The 13,602-nt window shown below is 36.6% G+C and overlaps 1 protein-coding gene across 1 annotated transcript in view; it reads right to left on the bottom strand.

Moving 5' to 3' along the window:
• Ptpmeg2 (Protein tyrosine phosphatase Meg2) overlaps nt 1–13,602 on the bottom strand; it is a 70,474-nt gene that overhangs the window by 47,884 nt on the left and 8,988 nt on the right. Inside the window, exons 2-4 of the mRNA XM_073082385.1 lie at nt 12,776–12,997; nt 11,916–12,005; nt 10,603–10,743 (exon numbers count right to left, since the gene is read on the bottom strand). Coding sequence (XP_072938486.1) covers nt 10,603–10,743; nt 11,916–12,005; nt 12,776–12,997 — 453 coding nt within the window. The remainder of the gene's footprint in view (nt 1–10,602; nt 10,744–11,915; nt 12,006–12,775; nt 12,998–13,602) is intronic.

The following is a 13,602-nucleotide window of genomic DNA, read 5'->3' on the forward strand; positions in this document are numbered from 1 at the left end:
GAGACCTAATTTTGAGACACTCGTACATTAAGAGAGCAATTTCAAAAGTCTACAGCTTTAATTAAGAGAAACCAAGCAAGTCTTTTCCATGAAGCCCTACATCGTATTCGGTTTATAAAATTAATTTACAATAAGGTTATGAAACGTACAAATAAAATTGAAATTTGCTCGCAATTTGATGAAATAGCTGTCTTTCTCATTTCATAAGGACATACTTTAATATACATATTTGCAGGATACTTATATGAAGAGAAAAACAATGTTTACTGCTGTTCCTCATTTTGATTGCAATTGTTTATGTTTAATGCAAAGTATGTAAAGAAAAATCCGGAAACAATCGGAAACTAATAACGAATACTTTAGCTTCATAACAAACTTCCACAACCTAGATCCTAGTGCCAAAATATAACCACATTTCGTTTAGTTTTTCAGCCGTGTTACACCAACTCAAAGTGGCAAACCTAAAAATCTAAGCAACATCTCTACAGAACATCCATTAAAGCCAAAATCAATACTCCGTAGAGGCACAGGTATTCTACACGGCGTAAAACAATTTCCACGAACCGACGCTCCGATCAACGTAACGCTCAACGGATTAACGTTTAATAAGACTCACGTTGGGTTTAAAAAATCTTTATTTGTCATAAGGCATACATGGTCACTTAAAATGAGAATACTTAAAATATTTTACAAAACAAAGCTGTGTCCGGGATTCGTGAGTATTATATGATGTAATAGTATTGGGTGTGTATGTGTGTGTTCGTGTGTGTGTCTATTAATTTGTATGTGCGTGTAATCTAATGTTATGAATATATATTATTAGTTGTCACGTTTTTGCTTACAATTGTTATGGACGATGAAAGTGTTATTTGGATGTAACTAATTCAGTTAGCAGCAAACATATTTGTATTTCTGTACTACTGTATTTTCATCTGAATATATGAAACCGATTTTGTTACTTTGTGTTTTCAGAAACAACAATTCTACAACGGTCGAACGAGCGATCTCAATTAGGAACCTTTGGCAAATAATTTTTATTTTCCGTCTTATTTCCTTTTGCTTTTAGAGAACCTTGCCCCACTACTACAAAAAATACGAGTATTTCGGTATTAAGAACAATCACAAAAAGAAAAGCGAAAAAAATAACAAAAATGTGATGGTCATAATGGTCATCACCGTACATCTGTCGCAGAGATTTATCGCCAAATTTAACGCTGCGCACACTAAGCTGGTGCATAAAAGAAAAATATCACGGAAATTTATGACCAATAGAAGGCACGTACGACATCCGACATCGTGACAAGAAACTTGAAAAGGTCGACAACTAGAAGCAAAGAGCAATCAATTTAGATAGTCGAGAACTTAGCGAAAATGGTGACGACAGAGATATGGGAACAAAGTGAGAAATATGACCATACTTTGACAAATAATCGCAATATACATAAATCGCTAATCTTGAAAGCAGCTGAATCGATTTCAAAGAAATTTTGTGTATACTCGTATGGTTTGTTATCAACTTGAAATATTTATGATACTTTTAGATTAGATGCGGTACATGATGCTGGTAGATACCTTTTTTTTGTAAGGAATAAAGTCTCCTGGAGCGATTTATATTATTATATAACATCCTTACCGTTCTCAAAATCAAATGTAATATTGATAACTTTGTTAAATTAATTCCAAAGGTTGTGTCTCTACCTTGATCATATGAGCGTTGTACAAGGGTATTACACACCAATTAATAAGGTGCAATATTGACAACTAAATATGTTGACTATATGTACTGTGTAGTATTAATACGTAAAGATTAAAAGATTGATTGATATAAATCAAAATATTCAATGAAATAAAATTTTATTAATGTTTTTGACTCTACCTAAATCGAAAAATTGCGTCGTAGACAGAACCGATATACTTAAAATTCAATTCATATGTAAATTTTCCTACTAGCTTATTAAAATATACGAAGCATGTCTCGAGAGTTTGACAACAAAAATAAACAATCGTATTCGTCCTAAAACGTACGTACGTCATCAAACTGCGCAACATTTCGTTCTTCAAACCAAAACAACAAATTTATATGTAACTTTGTTTTTAAATAGAATTGTTAGATAATATTGAATTAGCAACGTCGAAGGAGGAACGAAGGGGCGCGGTGGCGAACCGCTTCCGGGCAAGACGTGACACGTGACACTGGGGTCGCCATGTGGCCTAGTTCACTCGGGACGTCCTGAATTTTAATGACTTCGTGTTTAAAGAGATTTCCATATTCAAACCATCGTGTGTAAGCTAAATGACGCAGTTAAAGTTAAATTAAGTCATTCTTTTTAATAACGTTTTCTTGCCATTCATTTTTATTCGTATCAAAGTCATTATTCACATAAATTTAGCATTACATTTGCATAAAGTTATGCTTGAAGAGTTTAAGGACTGATTTTGTACGTTAGGTATATTTTTGAGCAAAAAAATTGAACGGTCCTGAAACGTTCCGTATAGTTTGGCTATTTTATAAGCAGCTCATACGATACCTTGAATTGTGACATTATGACGTAAGTGTAGTTATTTTACCTAACTTACATGAACGAATATACTTCATAAACAATCACGGGTCACTGCTGACCTAACCAACAGACAATGAAAAATTTACTTATAGTGATGCTATTTTGATGGATTTCCATAATCACTAACATTACCAGGTTGGAGTAACCAGGAATGGAGTAAAAAGTAATAATTAAATATAGTCGTTTCATAGAAGATAATAAGAACATCATACAAAGTGTCAATAAAGAGAAATCTAGTGGAACTCAACTTACACCAAGATTGAAATCATTACAAACAGAGGTCGTATAGGTGAAGCATACCTGCGATACCTTCTTAAATACAGTCGGGTTTAATTAAGCGACCAGCATAATGAAACAAGTCATAATAGTTCTGGACCCGATCCAAATTTAATTGTGTCGTTCCGTTTCTACGAGTCATTGTATTTATTTGCAGAGCCGAAGGTACCGTCAGTCACATTTGAATATGTCAACAAACTCCCAATAGAATACCTACACTTAGTATTGAATACAATGCTTTATTTAAGAATACTTTAGTTCGTTTCCCACGCGTTTTGTGCACCTTTAATTTTGTTCACTGAAGTCGATTCGAAAATTCTTTTAAATATGTTAGTGACAAGCGATTAGAATTCTCAATTCATAACTCATTAAATTTGCTTCAATTGAACATAATTGGTTATTATTCGCCAGTATATTGATATTAATAATCGTAAAATTACATAAACATATAAAGTGATGCCATAATTACTTAGATGGAGTTCCAAATAATTATACAAATTTTGACTTTGTCCAAAATTCGTTACTTTGGGCACTCGTTCCATCGTTTCAATGTCAATCAACAAGATAAACTTTATGTAATCTTAAAATAGGTACTACTACTTTATTATGATTTTGTTAACCCAGTCAGGGTTGTTATGTCTATGTTTATAAGGTTCAACGCACGTTTTGTGAAATAAGGAAAGTTTACCTTTTATTAGCGATGTGGACAATCATGCAATCGGCTCAGCTGTTGGCCCTATCGATCCGACGGCACTTCAGCGTAAAGCGTGCGTTACTGTCGGCCTAGTGGCATCAACAACAATTATCCGCAGTTCGCAATCACTTCCACATTAGACACAGACACCACAACACTCGGTGACAACACCAAAAATAACACCGGTGCTACGAACGCCACCTGTTCGCAACCCGTCCGAGTCGGTACAGAGTCAACGATTCGCACTATCAATTCGAAACGCACGGTCGATAAGATACAAAAGGCTGGAATTAGCTTATGATACGCAAAAGATGCGAGTCGGGATATGAGACGTAGACGCGAGCGTGAGGCGAGTGCGCGCTCGCTCGAGTGTCGCGAGCTCGACTGACGTAGTCGGGTGTCGGTCGGGCGAGTAGGGCCGCTCGGTGGGCGACGGGCCAGCGGGCGCGCCGCCTCCAGCCAGCTACGGGGAACTACGGCCCGCGTCCGCCCACCGCGCTACGGAAAAACGAGCTACGACTTTTCACCTACAAATAAGGCGCCTCATGAATTGAATATGGCAACTCTGGGAAAATTGAAAGTGACATGAAAGTTTTACGAGCAATTAGGGCGTAGACGTAGAAAGTATCAAAAGTAATGTAACGTTCAAGATTAGTACTAAGAAAAGAGGGGCAACTACTATCGCTCATCGAGTTAAAAAATAATTATTCCAAGAAATTCCATTAAAGTGCAACCTACGCAACGAAAAGCTATTTGTTTTATGGCGCCGATATTATAGCATCGTTGGTATTTCCTCGAAAATTGCGAACATGGCCTCAACGCCCAATGCGGTCAAAACCTTCATAAGTACGTTCTTGGAAATGCCCACGCTAATATTATAAATGTAACTGTAGTATTGTTGTTTTCCATAACTCCAATTTTCCATTACCTACAGTACCTATTATGAACGTTATAACCAAATGATTCAGAAAATAAGACAGAGGCTACCGCGGAGCGGTCACCATGCCGGTCTGACGCGCAAAGGGTCCCGGGTTCGATCCCCGGCCAGACAGATTTCTAAATGATGAATTTAGATTTCTGTTTCTGGGTCTAGGTGTTTGTGTATTTGTCTTTGTGTGTGTCCATAGCACCCACGATACAGGGAATCCTAGTGTGGGGCTGTGTAGAGTGTAGAAAGCATTTTTTTTTAGTAATCCCAACAGACCTTTTTAATAATAATATTGTAGGTCTACAACACGTAATAAGAACTGTAGAGTAGCAGATTTGAATAGTGAAGAAATCTGTAATCAACCCCAGATAAGAGTCTTACCTAATATCGACCACAGATGTGTTCCTACTCCTGAGGACTAAATTGAAACGCCTCGGATAAGTATGTCGATGTTGTCTTGCTAACTTAATTGGGTTAAGATATACACAAGCCGCGAGGTTAAGCGTTTCTAAGGTTTTGTGTATTGTAGTACTTATATTAACAAAATTTAGGCCAATTAAGTCGAAGCAAAGGCTTGAAGGTGGTAGAACCCTTTGTGGTTCGACTCCGGCGGCACCACCGCCACACCTATTTCTACCTAATAACAGCAGTGCAGGCGCTGCTGTGTTCCAGTTTGAAGGGTGTGGTAAGGGAGACAGACTTTTCCGAGGCGTTCCAGCTTAGTCCTCAGGGGTAGCGGCGCATCTGTGGCCGACCTCAGGTAGGAATATCTAATCCTATCTGGGGTTGATTACAGATGTCCATGGGCGGCAGTAGCCACTTACCATCAGGTGGACTGCATGCTCGTCTGCTACTCTTATATTATAAAAAAAAAAGCAAAAGCAAATTAGCTTGCAGTCCACCTGATGGTAAAGTCGTGGTTACCGCCTATCGACTCTGTGACTATAAAGAACAGTGTCTACCTGAAGCCGATCGCGAATGCCTCACCATCCCTGAGGTCTATGATGGTCATAAATTCATAATATAGTCCCCATAAGTATATATGCTATGAACACCCTTCCACCGAAAGACATATACTTCACGCTAGATTTAGGTGTTGTAATGGCTCTACCACCTTTAAAATTACTACCGATTTAAACATTTATCATAATTGATTTTTTCCTTATCAATAAATCCAAACATTTGTTTGATCAAACAGAACTCTGTAGCAACACAACACAATTCCGCAAGCAACATTAATAGAAATGTAAATGGATCTCTCTTTACAAGCTTTTTTCTATTATATTAACGGAGCTGGTTCGACGCCGCCCCGACTCGCTTTGTACATCAAACGCGTTGAAATTTTTCAACCGGGTGAAACATTTCACAGAACCTTTTAATCTGTTTTATGTATAATTTGTTACTCGGAATTATCATAAGAAAATAAAAAAAAGATACCGGCCGAATTGATAACCACCTCCTTTTTGAAGTCGGTTAAAATATGGATTATGTTTGTGAAATACAAGTGGCAATCCGAAAATCCAGTCCACATCATCGTGGGTGACCACTACCGCGCATTGATGTTATCAACCCTGTCGGATTTGAGTCCTACCTGCGGTTTCCAAAGATGAGAAGTAGTTAAGTTCGATTTTAAAATAATCGATATAAAGTTACAACCAGTAAATTTCGAGCGGGCTGGTACCACCGCCACACCTACTTCTAGTGTTTCTAACTGTGTTTCAGCGGCAGGATGTAGACTGAATTACATATGAGATGACCATCTTAGTCTTCAGGAGTGGTAATGCATCTAAGACCAGCTTTAAGTAAACCTATATTCAAGACGAGCTTTTGCCCGCGGCGTCGCTCGCGTTACGAAGTAATATTTTCATCCCCTTGGGGGGAGAATTGATCAAAATTCTGCCTAGTGGATGCCTACGTCATAACATCTACCTGCATGCCAAATTTCAGCCCGATCCGTCCAGTGGTTTGGGCTGTGCGTTGATAGATAACTATGTCAGTCAGTCACCTTTGAGTTATATATATTTAGAAGATGGGAGTGACCACTCCTCGTGACGTTGACTGCATGCTCGTTTACAATATTTAATCCTATAAAAATATTATTATAATATCATTATATATAACGTGACCTGGAACAATGAAGTTACTAAATGTATGTCATATATGGCACACACGCATGATGCCAGTGCACTGTTGACCCAGTTCATTTTTGGCAGTATCGGCTAAAAGTTCGGACTTAATACGCATAATTATGCATAACGATGCAGCGTTACAGTCACTTCATATACTTTATCGTAGTGAAATCATTGGAAAAACCTTTTCACTTTAAATTCCACTGACGCGACATGAAAAACCTCTATTCATAGATCCTGAATTGGAACCTGATTTGGAACTGAATTCAATTTCAGGATTTGCATGATTAATTTTTATTGCAGCATCAACTCGTATTATAATAAATAAAATATGTAGAGAGCATTTCTACGTGCTATTTTTGGGGAAGGTTTGAAGTCATTAATTTTTTTGGTGAAGGGATTTTAATGTCAACTTTAAAACACGTTGCATATTTTAAGTCTCTACTTCAAGTGAAAAATCTACGTCACCTAATCTACGTATATAATGTCATCGTCGTTAAAAACGCCCGACACGTGTTAACTTGAAAACTGGATCGCACAAATCACAAACATCTTTCCTCTAAAAATATAGAATTCAATAGCCTTACTTGCACGTTAGGTACTCACTTTGAATCACGATTTAGATTTAGTTCGCAAGATATCTTATTTTTAGTTTTTATATGTGTATCATACAAATAGCAGGTTATCCTTTTGATCCTAATTAAGCATAACAGATTATGTAAATCTGTCACGTGACGTCAGATGAAATAGGAATGTTACATTTTGAAATTTAAAAAAAATATTATAATAATTATTATTTTTGTTTTTTGTGATTTTTGTTTTTTTCTTAAATTTATTTTGTGATTTTTATTTTAGTGTAATATAGTTTTAAAAAATTGTACTGTGTGCTGCAATTTTGTTGAATAAATGATATTATTATTATAAATTTAGAAATACCCGTAATTTAGAATGGCACACGCATTATTAAAATTGTAATATGGTATTAGCGATGGGCTGACTAGTTGTAAGCGCATCTCTAATACCATATTACCACTTATTTTGGGGACAAATAATCGTCATCTTTTGTCTTTATGTCGACGATTCGTTGCCAAAATACGTCGCAAAGAAAACATATTCGACTCTTGTATTATAAAGTTGTACGAAACCCATATTTATTTCAACAAATATCGCACAAAAGTCAAACCAATTTCGACTTTATATTTGTATTTGTTACATTACAGACTGACTAAAATAAACGATACTTGCGTTTCACTACGTTTAATTAGAATCGGTTAGGTAAGGTAAGATATAGCTTGCCCTATATCCCCAGGGAGCTCCATACATTAGACAGTTAATATACTTACTTGCTGACCTATAATGGTATCACGCAACCTGAACGGGTGGTTATGTATTACACATAAGAGGGAATGAATAAAAAATAAAAACGTTTTGATTGATTAGACACTTTCATTATTCATACGAGCCTTTGTAGTGCTTTGCTGATGAGTGTTTCGCTCAATTACCAGACTAATTTAAAAGCCTGCTATGAGCATTCAATAAAATTAACAAACATCATAGTTAGAGATCTGAAGTATGTACCGTGCCGTGCCATTGAAAGTTTGTAAAGTTCGCTCTATAAATAATACACAATATAATTTATTTTGAAAGGTGGTACAACAAGTATAGTTCGACCGAGTAGGTACCACCTCCACCAAGTATTTGTTGGATTTCGATGGAAAAACTAGGTGAATAATTTGATTTTAAACAAATCAAAGTCTCGAATGACAAAAAAAAACAGATTATGACTAGAGTTCGATTTGATGTGAAGCCAAGCTTGTTTAAAAATCTTTATAAATTTTGTATGCAATTAATTTTCGGAAAATTTTAGCGTATAACAATAAACTAAATAGAAATAGCAAAAATATTTTAAATTACACTATAGTAACCTAAAAATCCTATTCTGATATTTCTCGTCAGTTCAATACATTACAATTATATAGAGATAACCATTACTTATATCGAGTATACATAATACTTAGCATTAGACACAGTGATTCACACAAAGAGCTAATAATAAGCAATAACTAAACAATAGACATTTAATGATTACTTATTAATGACTATAAGTCTATCAACTATTATGTTGTGGATGAGACATCAAAGGCTTACAAGTATAAATGACGGCATCACACGCACTAGTCAACTGATGGGCCTAACATGTAGATGGTGACGAGTTCGGTCCCTGGCTCAACATGGTGAATATACCAACTCTATACTAATATTTTATATACTCTATGTGTTCCTAATATCAATGATAGAGGTATCTTAGTATGGTGCTATAAGTGTAGAAAGCATTTTTTTGAAAGGATTGAAATTGCAAACGACCTTATAGTTCACTTGATGGTAGGTGTAACAGATTCCATATAGAACAGTGGAGAACCACTGAGAACAGTATTTGAAGAAACCCGAAGCCTATTACAGATGCTTTGCCACCCCCGATGAGATGTTCGCCTCGTTTGTATGTCAGCTGGCATTCACACTTTTCTACTGAAACACAAGAACTGCTTCACAGTAGAAACAGGTGTGGGGGTAGTACCTCCACGGTATAAAGTATTTATTCCTTAATAGCATTTTTATATGAAAAGTCAAAACACCTGTTTGGAAACATGAGTTTTCTGTCATAAGTATATTTAAATAGACGAAATTATTTACTTATAAATATATATATTTTTTATAAAAGCGTGTATTCTAATAAAATAGCAAATTCAGGTACCTGATATATCATCAGTCAGTTATAACATCATAATATTTGGTTTCATTAAAGTTAATCGATTGTTGTTGTTTAAGCAAGTTACATACAATTTCCCAAACTCTAACTGATCACTTAGTATTTAGGCGTTAAACGCATCACTCGCGTCACATCATGATCCCATTTAATGAGTTGCGGAGAAGCATTCCATTATCATTAAGCACATTACCGCCAACAGTTTCCACGTACCTACGGGCGTGTGCCGTCAGATTTCCGTGTATTCAGAATAATAAAATGTAAATGGATACGAGGAAGTTTCTCCATGTATACGGAGAATTATTTGCGCTCGAATGAGAATGATTGAACTATAGAACTTCCATCGAAAGACATTTATGGCGAATAACAAGAGAACTCCGATTTTTACGCTCAAAAAAATTACTTGTAGATTCGTATATTACAGGCTTTAGAATTTGGTCAAAACTGACAAGTCTGAAATGCTGCAGAACGGTTTAAAATAAATAAAGCCAAACGGGATATATTCATAATATGCTGCTTATTAAGTACAGCGGGGTTACTACCATCTCTTAACACAATATAATTTTAATCATTCTTTTACTTTTTTTGCAGGAATTTTAACTTTTTAAGCAAAATATGACAATTTCAGTTGCTTTTATACAATGGATAAGCGAACAATTAATAAGGGTTTAAGTTTGTTCAACTGTGTATGACGGAATATTAACTATTTTAAGGAGGAAATAAAACTTTCCTGAACTATGATAGTTTTTAAAGGATGGTGGTAGGTCCCCAGGTAATATTTGCGTCGTGGGAAAACATCCATACATTAAGCATACTGGAAACATTGCAGCTACACGTGTACAACACGAATGCGTTAGGGCTCGTAAGAACCAAACTGGAATTCGTATGCAAGATCAACCCTTAAGATTAGATCCTACGATATTAAGGTCCGTTATAAGCACAAAACAGGTTCCGTTACAGTGAGACCATAGACCTCTAAATATTCTATATTTATTGCTACTAATATGGCTAAATCCAGTATTTCTCAAAGAAGCGATACTTCTGGGCTCGCTAGAGGCTTACAAAAGTTTTTTTCGCGCGCTTACATATTTAAGACGCAAATTATTGTTATAGAATTTATTTCTCGCGTTTTACAATTTTGGAGTGCTTTAGAAAATAATTGCATCCAAAAGTGGGTGGCAAACGAAATAAATTTGAGAGCCTCTGCCTTACTATCTCTAGAAAGCCCTTAACTAACAATCAGTACCTACCTTGAGCATAGTGAGTATCTTCTGCGAGAGTTCATAGTCGAAGTTGGTATACTTGGAGTCGGTCATGTCGTATATGAACACGAGGCCCGCTCGCTGCGTCTCCAGCGACTGGAGCGCCACGTCCAGCTGGTATACTAAGCCCTGGTTGACGATGAATTGTTCTTTAGGAATCATTGAAGTAATCATTTCATTATAACCAGCAAAGCAGTGATAGCCTAGTGGTTAAGAAACCTGGCCTCTCGATCGAGGGGTCCGAGGTTCAAATCCCAGGCACCTCTGAATTTTCAAAGTTATGTGCGTATTGGAAAATAATTATTACTAGCTAAACGGTGACGGAAAAACATCGTGAGGAAACCTGCATACCTGAGAGATTAAAAAAAAATCTCAAAGGTATGTGAAGTCTACCAAAACGTACTTGGCCAGCGCGGTAGACTATGGCCTAATCCTTATCATAATGAGAGAAGACTCGTGCCCAGCAGTGGGACAGAAATGGGTTGATGATGAATGATGATGATGATGAAGCAACAAAGTCCAGGGCAAGAGATCGTGAGAACGTAGTCGATGCGCTGGTCGGATCAAATCCGCACAAATGTCAACAGCGAGATCCGTTGGCAGAATACAGTCCAGGATAAGGTGACCCTCATGATTAAGGACATCTGCGCAAGCAATAGGAAATTAATCATTGGTTCAACCTATTATGGTTTGACTCCATCAGCACCACCGCCACACCTATTTCTAACAGCAGTGTTAAACGTTGCTGTGTTAAACGTTGCTGGTTTGATGGGTATGATAAGTGACACACCTCACGGATATACCAACTTAGTCCTGAGGAGCAACGCATCTGTGGCTGACCTAAAATAGTAATCAAATGTTATCAAGGGTTGATTACAGACTGCATGGGCGGCAGTAGCCACTTACCATCTGGTAGAATACATATTCCTTTGCTTTTTTAAATTATTTTATATAAGAATCAAAGTGAGTGGGAGTCTTTGTATGCCTATTTTCGATGACATGAGGGCCGAAGGGGTCTAGATGCTAATAATAATAATAACTTTTGTATTTCAAGCCACAGGACTCATATGTGTTAGTATTACATTATAGACTTATCCTATGTTAGTACTTAATCTAAAACTTATGATATAACTTATGATAAATATTGTGAATCATTGCTATGCCATATAATACTAGAATAGAAATTTAGTAGTAGTAATGGATCAATTTTTACACTCTTTGGTTGATCAATAAATGTTATTATGTGAAATGTGTATTATTGTATAATATTTTATGAAATTACCAGTTTTATATGCACATACCTGCAAAGTTGTTTGATGTGTTGTCAGGGAGGGAAAATGCTTGTTCGCCGTGAACACCGCGATGGCGGCCCCCGTAGCATCTCGCGTAGGCTGTAGACATATACATAACATGTTAATATGTGACCGACCATGAGGTATAGTCTCCGCTATTGTAGTAAAAAAAATCTGAAAATTGTGTATTTATACTCCGCGTAAATGTGCTAGTCCGCTCCGAAGTTGTTGCGAGCAGGTATAGTCATACAATTTACTATGGCGACGCGATTCATTTTTACATTCAGAGCGGACTAGCACATTTACACGGACTATAAATACACAATTTTCAGAATTGTTTACTCCAATACACGTGAGTACTTATTTATATTATCCCTATAAAAAGGTACGGCACCGATCAAACCTACGCCTTTATAATTTTTTTTACTTGTACTCTTCAATAATGGGGAAAAAATATTTGTGACGAACTTTGATCACAAAATTACACATTATTGGCAATTGTTACCATAACAGTCACCGCTGTGGTAGCTACACATTGCCGTATGAGGCCAAATATATGTGGCGTGATATAAGAGCATTGACACACAGCGAGTATTACTTTAATTAACATATTTTGAGCTTTATAATATCACATAGTGATTTATTAATATTCCGAATCCTAAACGTTAGAGCCCAGTTACAAATCTGTCATACATTCATTGCCACTCTTGAAATATCTTATATAATTTGCTCCAAAATAGCAGAGTAAGTGCCCATTTACATGATACTACTTGCTTATTTGTTGCACATAATAAAATCGAAACAAAAATTGTCTAGGTCTTCTAAACAACATATCACATGCTCGCTACTACTGTCCAAGTCTTACTTACCAATATCGTAAACTTTCCGGTCTCGAGCTCGCTTTTGAGCGGGTCCTCGAAGGGCTCGAACTTATTGAGGCCCTCCCGGCGCCGCGTGGCCTCGTGCTGCCGCCAGAGCGCGTGCGCGCGCGCGACGTCGAACTTGCGCGCCAGCAGGAACTTGATGGCGGTCGCGCGCGACACGCACGCCGCGCCCGCCTCGCTCAACGCGTCCAGAAACGCCTTCGTCGCCTGGAAACATTACCTAATTATTACTAATTTGTTAGAAATATATCATACAAGTTGCAAGTTCATTTATTGATGATTTTATTAATTGCATCCCGCCCTTTTTTAATAATATATCTACTTCAAGAAAATAAATATTTATGAGGAGAAAATAGGAATAAGTATGTGGAACACTGTTCCCGACCTCTTCCCTTTGATATGAGACCTACGTCTAATAGAGAATAATTAAAGATGGAATATGCAATAAAAATGACGACCTCTACAAAATAACTAGACATAAAGGTGTATAATTTTACGACAAACTAGCCCAAAAATCTACACTTTTTCATATTATTTTTAAATCGCTGATGACAATTAGGCTAAACTAACATACTTTAAAGATAAAAACTATCAGAATTACTGATCGTAAACTCTAGATACAATTACAATGATATGTACCTACATAAATAAAGTTTACAAGTATATAAAAATGTATCCAAATCCAGTCTTCAAGCAATTAAACACGAAAATATTAGACACTAAAACAATATTATAGCATCAAAGTTTAGAAACAGTTGAACAAGTCCAACACCAGTTTTATGATAACACGCATGTTTGCATGTTTCCTCGTT

The sequence above is a fragment of the Epargyreus clarus genome, unplaced genomic scaffold (genome assembly GCF_041222505.1).
Source record: "Epargyreus clarus isolate Ecla_fem2 unplaced genomic scaffold, WU_Ecla_fem_2.2 ptg000017l, whole genome shotgun sequence".
Classification (NCBI taxonomy): domain Eukaryota; kingdom Metazoa; phylum Arthropoda; class Insecta; order Lepidoptera; family Hesperiidae; genus Epargyreus; species Epargyreus clarus.